Source organism: Chiloscyllium punctatum, chromosome 15 (assembly GCF_047496795.1).
Source record: "Chiloscyllium punctatum isolate Juve2018m chromosome 15, sChiPun1.3, whole genome shotgun sequence".
Taxonomy (NCBI): Eukaryota; Metazoa; Chordata; class Chondrichthyes; order Orectolobiformes; family Hemiscylliidae; genus Chiloscyllium; species Chiloscyllium punctatum.
In genome coordinates, this window is record NC_092753.1 from 93,275,451 (window position 1) to 93,288,836 (window position 13,386).

The 13,386-nt window shown below is 42.1% G+C and overlaps 1 protein-coding gene across 2 annotated transcripts in view; it reads right to left on the reverse strand.

Annotated features, from left to right (window-relative positions):
- The window catches only part of cxadr (CXADR Ig-like cell adhesion molecule), a 99,924-nt gene that overhangs the window by 14,857 nt on the left and 71,681 nt on the right, over nucleotides 1-13,386 (reverse strand). Inside the window, exons 4-7 of one of the 2 annotated variants that reach the window (XM_072585753.1) lie at nucleotides 12,860-13,012; nucleotides 10,929-11,051; nucleotides 7,659-7,797; nucleotides 6,617-6,806 (exon numbers count right to left, since the gene is read on the reverse strand). In XM_072585753.1, the coding sequence (XP_072441854.1) occupies nucleotides 6,617-6,806; nucleotides 7,659-7,797; nucleotides 10,929-11,051; nucleotides 12,860-13,012 (605 nt within the window). Of the gene's footprint in view, nucleotides 1-1,901; nucleotides 6,807-7,658; nucleotides 7,798-10,928; nucleotides 11,052-12,859; nucleotides 13,013-13,386 lie in introns of those variants that run through there. The other variant, XM_072585752.1, reaches the window with a different exon arrangement.

Below are 13,386 nucleotides of genomic sequence, written 5' to 3' on the forward strand. Positions count from 1 at the left end.
GGTGGATTTCAAAGATCTGATAATACCATTTCACATAAATAAGCAATTCTCCCTGACTGGTGGTTTTTCATTGACCAACGTCACTTAAAAAGACTTGCACATTACTGTTTGACAGTGCTATGTACCTAACTATTAGCTCCCATATTTCTCAACATTACAACGATGATTAAGCCTTAGAAGTACAGAATGGGCTATAAAGTGTTTTGGTAAATCCTGATGGCCATGCCAGGGCACTATATAAATGCAAGCTCTTTCTTCTCATACATGGTAGATGACCAGTGCCTCTCTCTTTTGATGGCTTCATTCATCTTTAATTTGCTCTAATCAAACCAATGACTTCAACTCAGAATGCTCTGAACATACTTAAAATAAGACTTGTCTTTCCAAATATGTCCCCACATATTGCTGATGGTTTCAATAGTTATCACAGTCTTCCTTTTTATGCTGGCTTCTAACATTATGGTGTTCAAAATGAGACATTAGGGAGGACATTTTTACTTGTTCAAGGGATGTTGGTGTCACTCATGAAACCGGTGATATGGTGGCTCAGTGGTTAGCACTGCTGCCTCACAGTGCCAGGGACGCAGTTTCGATTCCACCCTCAGCAACTGTCTGTGTGGACTTTGCACATTCTCCCCGTGTCTGCGTGGGTTTCCTCCCACAGTCAGAAGATATGCAAGTTAGGTGAACTGACTGCTAAATTGCCCATAACGTTCAGGGATGTGTAGGTCAGGTTCATTAGTTGGGGTAAATATAGGGTACGGGGTGTGGGTGGGTTACTCTTCGGAGGGTCGGTGTGGACTTGTTGGGCCAAAGGGCCTGTTTCCACAATGTAGGGATTCTATAAAGTTTATTGACTATTCCTCATTGCTCAGAAGACAGTTAAGAGTCTATCAGATTGCTTACGAGTGTACAGTCACATGTTGGCCAGACCAGGTAAAGACAGCAAAATGTTTTTGCCTGGAAAAATAGAACATTAGTGAACCAGATGGGTTTCTGCAATAATTGACACTGGTACAGCTGTGTAAGCTGGGTTTATATTGAATTCAATGTTTCATCATCTTCTTCAGTGGGATTTTAAATCACATTTCCAGAACATTAGCTGGGTTTAGAATTGGTAGCCCAGTGATATCACTGTACCATTACTGCCTACCCTTCTTTAAACACAGAGTATTGGAAATCTGGGATACACTGCACTCCCTCCCCTTCAAAACCAATCCACTGTACGTGGGGTGGGGGGGAAAAGGCTGGGGAAAATTCAGCGAAGTTGAAGGAAAAAAAAACATACTTAAAAATCTTATGCACATTAAGGACACAAGGTAGAGTGAGGGAGTTAAGATACAGATCAGCCATGACATAACTAAAATCATAGAATCCCTATAATGTGGAAACAGGCCATTCGGCCCATCGAGTCCATACCGCCTCTCCAAACAGCATCTCACCCAGACTCACCCCGTTTCAGTAACCTTGCATTACCCATGGCCAAACCACCTAACCTGCACATCTTTGGATTGTGGGAGGAAACCCACGCAGACACAGAGAGCGTGTGCAATTTCCTCATAGACAGTCACCCAAGGGTGGAACTGAACCCAGGTCCCTGGCGCTGTGAGGCAGCAGTGCTAACCACTGAGGTAACATGCTGTCCAAAATGGTTGAATGGTGGAACTGAATAGTGAAACAAGCTCGAAGGACTGAATAGTCTCTTCCTGTCCTGACATTAAGTTGAATTCTCAGGGGATCTACATCTATCCAAAATCCCATTTCCTATTTTCTGAACAATAGATAGAGAAAGTGAAAGTAAAGAAAGGAAAAGAGAAAAGGAACACCCTCTCAAATTTAGGCTGCTCCTCATAATGTATGTAGTGATCTTTAACTCCTTACAAAATACCAAGTAGCCAGAGTTTCTATCATCTCAAACATTTATTTAAAAACTTTATTTAAAGTCAGCTACAGAAATGACAGGAATAATCAAAAGTGTATCTCTTTAAACTGAAAGAGGCAACACACCATTACAAGGTACAAGAGAAGTATGAGAATCAGTGCATACAATTTGCGTCAACAATTTGCAAGCAACTTAGCAACCTCTACCATGGTTGCATGTTTGTTTTGACATTCCTTCATAAACGCTTACAAAGGTTTCTGATGTCCATTAACTGCCCACATCCCCATCTCCCCCAACATCCCTTTCCCTTGGGACACTGACCGGTCGAGTGGTTGACTCTCGCTTGCAAAGATGGCAAGAGGCTGCATTAACTATTCCACTCCAGAGAACACTAAATCCCAATCTCCACATATGCTCTCATCACCCAAAACCCACCAGTCCTATTTAATGGGGTGAATCGATTGCCAGCTGTAAGCAGAAACTCTGCCACATATGCTCTCATCACCCAAAACCCACCAGTCCTATTTAATGGGGTGAATCGATTGCCAGCTGTAAGCAGAAACTCTGGTTAACTAGCCCTCCCAACACAAAACCTTACACAGCAGCCCAGCTATCGCAACACAACCCAGATATGGAATAAGTGGGATATTCCTGACTCATCCCACCCTCAAGCAAGTGTTTTGACTCAAGGGCAATCAATATCAGAGGACTGCAGATGTGACTGCTTAAAACAGATTATTTAAGAGAAATAAAATTAGATCTCTTTCCATAATGCGCTGACAAGTCTTCAAGGAATTCTAGCTTTAAATTGTTTGTTGCTCGTCTTTCAGAAATTACTGCAGTGAGTTGACTTTGATAGGTTATGTTATCTAGATTGCGTAACAGCTAACTGTCCTTGGACATCTGTGGTTTGGAACAGATACGGGAAATCAACAATCTAAACACATTTTGTTGATAAGTGAAGCTAATTTGGAGTCATGGAATCCCAGAGCAGAAAGGAACAGGAGGAAGCCACAAGGTAATCTGCCTTCTCGAGCTACTACCATCCTGGGTCTAGGGGTGCTGTGTACTGCTGCTAAGGAGAGGAATTATTAGTGTTTACCATTCGGGGTGCGGGCGGTGGGGGGAGGAGCTCAAGTCAGGGATGATGTGTGACTTGGAGGAGAATGTGCAGGTTGAAGTCACCAAATTGGAACGTGCTGTCAAAGGTAATGGCGAGTTGCTACAGTGTATCTTGTCGATGGTACAAACTGCAAATTGGGTGGATTGGCTATGCTAAATTGTCTGTAGTGTCTAGGGATGTGCAGGCTAGGTGGATCAGCCATGGGAAATGCAGAGTTTTGGGGATAGGGCAGGGGTCTTGGTGGGATGCTCTTCGGAGGGTCGGTGCGGATTCGATGGGCCGAATAGCCTCTTTTTGCACGGTAGGGGTTCAATAATCCACATGATGAGATTTCGAATAGGACGCCTGACTCTTAAAGGCTGGATCCTGACCTCATCAGTTCCTTACACGTTTCTAATCTTCAACAGATGTAAACGAGTAGGAGACAGACCCATCTTGACCCCACCCTGACCGCAGCTGATGTTGTTGGCCCTGAACACAGAACAGTTCCCAAATCATGACACTCACCAGCAACAGACATCAGAAATCAAACCTAGAGAAATGTTAGCAAGTGGGACTAAATTGCTTTCGGGTGTCTGGTCGGCATCGATGAGTTGGACCAAAGGGTCTATTTCTATGCTGTACAGCTCTATGACTATTTGCTAATCTACTGTGAACCATATGAAAATACTCTGAAGCCTTCATAGCTTGAGTTGCTGCACAACAGAATCAGAATTTGATGAGATTAAAACCAGGCTGCTGCACATCCAAATCAACACACAAGTCAAAAAATATGGGCTTAAATCTGTCCCCATTTCCCTGTCTAACAAAAATAATAGCTATATCTGAATGGTCAAAACACCAGTCAGGACTCTAATCTATGTACAATGAAAACAGGAGCACAAAGCCAAATTCCACATCAGCAGTTTTTACACCATTTCATTCAGTTAACTTCTTTTCACCAATTGTTTAACTTAAATCCTTTCACATGTCATCTCCTCTTGGTTAGGTAACCTACAGCTAGAATAATGCAATAACTTTAACCAGCAATGTTCAAACAAGACAGAGATTAACATCCACAAAACAGCTCTACGATAAATTCAAATTTTCAACTTCTTACAAAACAGTTACATTAAAATTCTAAAGCTCATCAATCCTTTAGATTCACACGAAAGGCTTTGGGATAATGCATGCACTTATTTGAATTTCCTTCAAAAAGATAGCTGGAAAACAACATTGTCCAGCATTTTGCCAAATAACACCACTTAAACAAAAAAAAAGAAAAACACAATACAGGAGAAAGTTGAAAGTTAAAATCTTATGAGCTTAAAAAGAATTTCAATATTCTAATACAATAGCAGTAATTGGTTCCTGATCACTTGTTCTTCAAATCAACAGTAGAGAAGTAAAACACATCATTCCCTCACTCCAATCCCCAATTTTTCCTGATCCAAAAACATGCAACTATGTGTTAAGATACTGCAGGACTATTGCCCACCATTCAGTATCCACACGGCCCAAAAAACATGGCTGTTCTTTTGTGGGGGTGCATTGCAAATCATCTGATTGCATCATGGGATATGAAAATTTTGTAATGCAGCCTAGTATACACATAGTTCTAACATCCACCCTGCTGCATGGTCGTGATGTATAGTGCCCTGAAATCTGAAATACCACTGTCCAACATTACTGCTTCTCCCTGAGCCATATCCATGTTTCCAGTGATTCTTCTCCACCAACAGTTTCCCACATTGCACACACTAGCAGCACTTGTCTGGAAGACTGGAGGGACACCTAGCTGCAGCCCAGAGGAGGGCCAGCTTGAGCCTGTCACTTCTACCTGAAACTCTCACTATCTCAGGATTATTGAGGTCACCAACTCCAGCAACACAACAGCTAATGCAATATCAAGTAGTGGACAGTGAAGAAGGTTACCTCAGAGAACAGTGGAATCATGAGGGGCATGGATCAGGCAAATAGACAAGGTATATTCCGTGGGGTGGGGAAGTCCAGAACGAGAGGGCATTGGTTTAGGGTTAGAGTGGAAAAATTTGAAAGGACCGTAAGGGGCAACCTTTTCATGCAGAGGGTGGTGTGTGTTTGGAATGAGCTGCCAGAGGAAGTGGTGGAAGCTGGTACGATTACAACATTTAAAAGGCATCCGGAAGGGTATATGAATAGGAAGGGTTTAAGAGGGATATGGGCCAACTGCTGGCAAATGGGACTAGATTAGTTTAGGATATCTGGTTGACATAGACTGTGCATCACTAGGACTCTAAGCAATTGGCATCGCTGGTCTGCTAGGCTTATTACTGATCTCATTAAAGAAAATAAAGTTATTAAACTGAGCACAGGAAGGGGCCATTTTGTCTATCATTCATGTACCTTAATTTTTTTATGATTTTATGTTTATGACTTTCTTCAAAGGGACCATCCAACTGGCATTATTAGACTGAGCACCTCAGCCAGTGAACCACAGAGGAGCAGGGCTGACTAAGTATCTCTGCATATCAAGTCCTCAAGCTTCAGTGTCACTTACCTGGTCAACTTGACCACCAACCTTCACTAAACAAAAGTACTGACCAAAATAATACAGAATATACATTATTTTACCATATTTTCATTAAGTTTTCAAAAAGATCATGAAATTCCATCCTACTATAAATGATAAAAGGCATCTCAATTAATCAAAAATGTATTTCTATTTACTAATTTTAAAAAAGGCACCCAATGCAGAGACATCTAGTTGGTTTAAAAACAGCATAAAGAGGGACAGTGATCCATTTAGCACAACCCTGAGCTTCAAAGAACTTAAGGAAAGAGAACCAAAGTCTCATATGTGTACCATCCCTCCCAAAATTAAAATAAAAAATCAGTAGGAATAAAAATTGCATTAATTTATAAGCCAAGGATGTGTGTAGGTAGCCATTTAAATGTCAGTTTTTGAGAGGATTGATGCTAAGGGTACAATGTACAAATGAGGACCATCTACAAGAAACAATTTATCATCAACGAAAATTCATTGCTACTGTCTGCAGAGATACAAAACTATAGGATCTGTCAATCGTTTCATGTATTGGCAACAGCGTCTAAAAATATTTGGTTGCAGGTAGCACCCCCATCAGAAAGGATGTCACCAAATGTCACTCAATCATACACATAAGATGTTGATCTGGAGGAAGAACTCTGGCTGTTTCTTCCTTTTGACTCCCACTATCTCCAGCCCACCTCCCAATTCTCCACACTGCACGCCCCTTATCATAACACCAAGTTGAACTGACAAACTTAAAGTGAACCAAAGTCATTTTCTGGTGTGCTTGTGCAAGAATTTCCTAAAATGAATTACATATAAAACTTCACAGAGAAAACTCTTAACCTTTACGAAAAATTCTCATCAGCTTCAGGTAAGAATAAACTCGAGGACACTTTCTAAATGTGCACACTGTACAAAAGGCAATCGCAATATTAGCAGACTGTCAAATTCAAATTAGTCCTCTCAATTCACGTAGTGTATCAGAAAGGTCAGGACAAGAACGTGTTTCAATGGGGTGTTACACAATGGAACCATCGCAATGTTGTGCTGGAATCATGACAGGAACAGCCCCCATACGATTCAGACTAGGAGCAGCTACCTTATACGAAGGGTTGATACTCGGGCTGTGATTGGGCAGATGTTCCAAGTCATTTGTAGCCAGTCGATCGTAATGGGTTTTGTAGGGTTCCATGTTGGAGGGAGACATGGAGCCCAGAGAGGAACGCTGTGAACCCACGGTGTAGCTTCGAGCCGTTGAAACCCGACTTTTTGGGGCAGGAACATCCTCTCTGTTAAAACAGGGAGTGAGACGTCTTTTAAACACAATGCAGAGAACCCACCACACCAAATAAAACCCTCACTTCCTCAAAATCAAACTCTGGATATAAAAGTGCTGACTGTGGTGCTATTATCAGGAGGCAATGGCCTGTTGACCTTGTCAATGGACTTGTAGCTCAGAGACGCAGGTAATGTCCTTGGGACCCGGATCAATTCCCACCATGACAGATGATGGAATTTGAACTTGATTAAACTCGGGAATTAAAAGTCTAACGACGACCTTTTGCCAACTTTTGGGGAAAAGCCCATCTGGTTCACTGATGCCCATCTAGGGGAGGGTACTGCCATCCTTAGCTGGGCTGGCCCAAGTGACCCCTGACCCACAGCAATGTGGTTGATGCTTAACAGCCCTGTGGGCAATTAGGGATGGGCATTACCTGCTAGCCAAGACAAAAACACCCACATCCCATAAATGAATATACAAACAAAAGTCCAACTGGAGTCAAGTCAATTCTTTGACTTTTAAAATAAAATGTTGCAATGTTGAACTCTCAACACCTCCCGTGAACAGAAATTATTTTGTGATGTTGATTTAAGAATAAATATTTTCCAGGACAACAGAAATAATATTTATGTTCCTCTTTGAACAAAAGTGCTAAATTTCAAAGGGCACAATAAGGAATGCTAACTCAAGTCAACACAATCATCGTTTTGCTCATGTAGTATAAATTGGTGTTCCCTGCCTAATTTGCCACTCTTGCACTTGTCCTGATGAATGAGAGATAAAAAGCCTTGACAGCAAGTTCTTTTCCCTCTCAGGTGACATTCAACTGTTGCGCTACCAGGCGATTATTTGTGATTACCTTATTTCATAAGGCTGCTCCTTCTCGTAGGTTTGCTGTTTCTTCCTCCGAAGACAGCACCAGATGATGATGGCCAGCAACAATAAAGCCAGTAGTACACCAATAATGGCTCCCGCTATCTTCCCGGCATTGTTGGATGCTTAAAAAAAGAGCAACAAATTCCAGTTTTCAATTCAGTGAGGGGTTCAGTCATGTTTCCACACAAAACACATTCTTCACTTTCCCCATTCAAAGAGAGGCTTGTTAGCTCAGTTGACCAGTTTGCAATACACAGTGACGTCAACAGTGCAGGTTCGATTCCTGTCACTGGCTAAGGGTACCATGAAGATGCAATGATCCTCTCTCAGCCCTCCCCCTGTCTGAGGAATGATGACCTTCACGTTAAACCACCACCAATTGTCTCTCTGATGATCATCACCTCTAATGAAAAGGCAGCCCTGTGGTCCCCTGGGACCCATGGCAACTTCACCTTTATGTGTCAACCTGAAGGTCAGTGACTGCACCTTCTTTCATTTGTGCTCAACTTATCCATTGAGAAAGGTTCCAATTGGTGTCTCTGCTTTTTTTGAGAACAATTGCTTCTGGCAATATACTACATTAGAAACAGCCTACTCCATCAATGAATAAAATCAGGGCTGATCCATTATCCCTCATGACCACGTTCCTGTGTTTTCCTCATAACCCTCGATTATTCTAATGATTAGAAAACTACCTCAACCTCCACAGTTCATTGTGACAAGGGGTTTCAACACCACATGAGACACAGATAAGAAATTCCTCCTTATCCTGGTCTTAAATTGGCACCCCTTTATTCTGAGACTGAGTCCTCTGGTCTTAGACTCCCATCGTACACCCTGTCAAGCCCCTTAAGGAGGAGACAGTGCAGATGCTGGGGAATCAGAATCGATGAAGTGTGATGCTGGAAAAACACAGCAGGTCAGACAGCATCGGAAGAGCAGGAGAGTTGGCATTTCGGGCATAACCGTTCATCAGGACCTGATAAAGGATTATGCCTGAAACGTTGACTGTCTTGCTCCTCAGATGCCTGCCTGACCTGCTGTGCCTTTCCACTGCCACACAGGATTCTTAAGGAGCTTAAAGTATGTTTCAATGAGATCACCTCTTACTCTTTTCCACTCCAGTCAGTGGAATCCCAATCTGTTTAAGCTTTTACTATAAAATAATCCCTCCACTCTGTGAACTTAAGGACTTGCATAACTTGACCAAACCTAAGAACTATGCATAGCACAGTGAACGCACGTGAATTGTGCTGAGCTTGCAAGAGTCAGGAACAGGGCTTTAAGAATGGAATGTATTGAAATTGCAGCTTGAGGAAATTGCAGAATAATGAAAGCAGGAACTAGTTTTGGAAACACAGAGGTGAGCTCACACTGAAGCTTGTGGGAAGAAGTCAGCTAAAGATGAATGAGCATACCTCCCTGAAAGTTTCCCTCAGGAAATGCATCACAGATGTCTACATATGGGAGACTATTGTTCAGAAGGAACTGGCTTGGCAGAAAGAGAGATGATTCTTTGAGAATATCCATCGACAAGAGGACGTACGGAAAAGGAACTGGAGAAAGGAATGCCAACGATCTCAAGATCAAAACTACTCCCAACTCTCAGAAAGACCGATGTGTGGTTGGAGATGTGGCTGTAGGATCAGGCTCACTGCTACAGAAGGAGCTACAGAACCCATGCCCAGTGACACGGAATTTCCTAGATGGACAATCGTACTCAGTAGCAATTGATTGTCAATGATGACGATTAATGAGAAGAACTGAACATAGAAAGCAAGGGTGGTAAGCTTCAATGATGTAAGATGCTTATGAGACCACATTTCTCACACTCAAGTATTCAGTTCTCATCTCATTATTTAGAGAAAGACATAAATGCATTGAAGTGTTTCAGAGGACCTTTGCACATTGATAACTACAAGAGAAGGCTGGTTAGACTGGGCTCATGATCTCTAACGTTTATAAGAAGCATGTGGGACTGTGAGAGGTCACCAACATGGTCAACACAAAGGATGTTTCCTCTTGGGGGTGAATCTAGAAATAAAGGGGGCACTATTTAAAAATCAGGAGTTTTCCCTTATTAGATCAAACAGGAGGCGAACCTTTTTTCTGCGGTTTGTACAGTAGTCTGGAACCTTGCCTCAGAAGGCTGGGGAGGTAGCGTCAATGAATATTTTTTACTCCATAGCAGACTGATTCCTTTACAGTAACAAAAATCTAAGGCTACTGGAACCGGGTGCTCCGGTTTCCTCCCACAGTCCAAAGATGTGCAGGTCAGGTGAATTGGCCATGCTAAATTGCCCGTAGTGTTAGGTAAGGTGTAAATGTAGGGGTATGGGTGGGTTGCGCTTTGGCGGGTCGGTGTGGACTTGTTGGGCCGAAGGGCCTGTTTCCACGCTGTAATGTAATCTAATCTAGATGGGGATGTAGAATTCAGAACACAAACATATCAACCACGATCTTATTGTATGGTAGAGCAAGATCAAGGATCTGAACGCCTGACTGCTGCTCCTGATTTGTACTTGGATATGCTCATATTTGTACATGGGTAAAGTCACCTTCCATGCCAACCATACTTAGTCTTTGAAAAATTCCAATGCCCTGTACTTTTCCATAGCCCTGCAAACATTGACCCAAAGTGTTTATCTTGTTCCACCTTAAAAGTTAACATCAAATTTGCATTCGCCAGCCTTTCACATAGTGCACTGTAACAAGTCACTGCTTTAAATGAAAGGCATTCCTTCTAACTGCCTCTTCTGGCCTTTTAATATTACTAAGACAATGAGCAAATGTTGCCAAGGCAACAGAGGTTTGAGGTATCAGAACAGCAGTCCTCATTATTTTCATAAAAGCCCAACTGGTTTATTACATCCCTCAAAACAAAGCAATCTGCAGTTTTTTTGAGGAAAAGGAATTTTGTTTTAAAAAAATCATTGGAATTCTCTAGGGTGCTCTGGCTGCTTGATTTTATTCTTGTTTATTTGAGGAATAACAAAGGAATATCTGGTCAGTAGCTACTTATGGGAGCTTGTGGGCAGTTGTTAGTTTTGCAAAGCTCTTCACTTCCTGGAAGGTACCTTGAGACAACTCAAGGACGGGAAAGGTGGTACAGAAATGGATGCCTTTTCTTTTTGCTTCTCCAAACATCTACCTCAGGGAACAACCGTGGAACTATGAGCCAATGGAATGGCTTTCTGGAGAGAGACAATAACAACTTGAAAAACGAAAGTGCATTGGAAATAGAAGTACTTACAGGATGAGACTGACAACCTGACGACACATTGTGAACTATCAATTCGATTGCTAGCTGTACATGCGTAGTCACCAGAGTAATCCGCTGTTGCGTTTTTGAATTTCAGAGTTCCTGAGATGACATCTGCAGAGAAAAAGAAACCGGTTATTTAAAGTCCAAGAAAATTCAGTGAAGATTAGAAACAGTGGCAACAAGTTAAAGTCACAAGTCGGTGGTTAGGCCTCTTTTGGAAGTCTGCAAGCAGCAAGTGATGCAAATATTTATTTCAGAGAGAGAGCAACACCAATTTGTGCTCCTTGAAAATGAAAGTTATGGGAAGTATTGGAAACCACAAGCCTATTTCAGGGAGAGTATGCATGTATGGGAAGGTTACAAGGGAGGAATTTTTAAAAAGTCAACTTCAGAGTAGAAGTGGAGGCATTGAGAGGGCACAGGCAGGGAAAGCGAGTGCGAGATTTCATCCATTCGTTCAATTAAGTAGATTTAATCATTTGGCTTATTAACGTCCTTTAGGGAAGGAAATCTGTCATCCTCACCTGATCTGATCTAAATGTTACTGTACACTTATAGCAATGGGGTTGACATTTAACTGCTTCCTGGTTTTTCTGAATGGTCTAAACAGTAAATCATCCCATGAATGAATTAAAAAGTACAGGATTCATTTTTCACAATGCTGTCTCCCCTACATTGGAGTAACCAAATGCAAACTGAGCACCATGCTATAGCTTATGACCCTAGTCATCTGTTACTATTCCAATGAATCTTAATGTAAGCTTATTTTTAAATTCATCGGAGAGGTGTGGGCATCATTGACTGACAAATATTTATTGCCCATCCGAATTGCCTTTGTGAAGGTGCACTCCATCTGCTGTAGGTTGACCCACAATGCCATGAGGGAGGGAATTCCAGGATATTGACCCAGCGACTGTGAAGGAACCACGATATATTTCCAAGTCAGGATGGTGAATGGCTTGGAGGGGATCTTACAGATAATGATGTTTCCATGTATCTGCTACCCTTGTCCTTCTAGATGGAAGTGGCTGTGGGTTTGGAAGGTGCTGTCTAAGAATCTTTGGTGAATTTCTGCTGTGCATTTTGTAGATGGCACACACTGCTGTTACTGAGCATCAGTGGTGGAGGGAGTAGATGTTTGTGGATGTGACTCCAATCAAGTGGGCTGCTTTGTCCTGGATGGTGTTAAGCTTTGAGTGTTATTGGGACTGCACTCATCCAGGCAAGTATTCCATCACACTCCTGAATTTTGCTTTGTCGACGGTAGGCAGGCTTTGGGCAGTCAGGAGGTGAGTTACTCCATGCAGTATAAGAACTAGGAGCAGGAGTAGGCCATCCGGCCCTTCGAGCCTGCTCTGCCATTGAATAAGATCATGGCTGATCTTTTCATGGCCTCAGCTCCTCTCACCATAATTCTTAATTCCTTTACTGTTCAAAAAAAATTTGCTATCTTATCTTTAAAGACATTCAATGAGGAAGTCTCACTCACTTCACTGTGTTTACGTGGTGAATCCTGTTGAGTTTCTGGTCAACACTAACTCCCAGGATGTGAATAGTGGGGGATTCAGTGTTGGTAGCACCATTGATTGTCAAAGGGCAGTGGTTAGATTGTCTATTAGTGATGGTCATAGTCTGGCATTTACTTGACAAAGCTTGAGGGACAGCCTTTGACTCGGCACTCTTCAGTCTTCCAGGCGCAATAATGAGAGTTGCTAGCTTTCATGCCAAGTTCATGACTGTTTATTCAGGGTGATAACTTTGATGCCCTTGATATCTAGGCGATGATTTGATTCCTCAACCATCGCAGAGTCTGAGAGCACAATGTAAACACAGACAGCATTCCACATGTCATCATGCCCTCCACAGCCTTCACAAATACTCTACATAATCCCAAAGAGCTCAGTATAAAACGTACAGACCTGCAACTGCAGAAGGAGGCATCAGATTTGATGGGCTCTGTCTGGTCCAGGTGTATTTGATAGGGGGTGTTCCTTCACTTGAACATTTCAACATTGCATCTTTTCCAACCTCATGAGTTCCATCCACGTAACATTTTGTATTGCTTGGTCTCACTACAGCACAAACATGAAGCACAAAGGAATTCAAGGTTCTGAAGGGCAGGGATAAACTGAAATCCAACCTGAGTTAGAAATCACCACCTCCAGCAACAGGTTCCTCATGTTGATGTTAGAAAGTGAGTGATCACAGTTACCTCAATTGGCAATTCAACAATTTGTAAGTAATTTTCTGATAGTTTGTTGAGAAGCAGCAGTTTTGATTTGATACCTTCATTAATTAGATAAACAAAGCATACTGGTCTTGTTAACAAAATGTTGACATTAGTTCAATTCATATCAGGCCATCCATAATTCTCATAATTGTTCCCATGCTCGAACTTTGGAAGGTTAATTACAGCTGCAATGAGATCTGAAGCTGTACAGTAAAC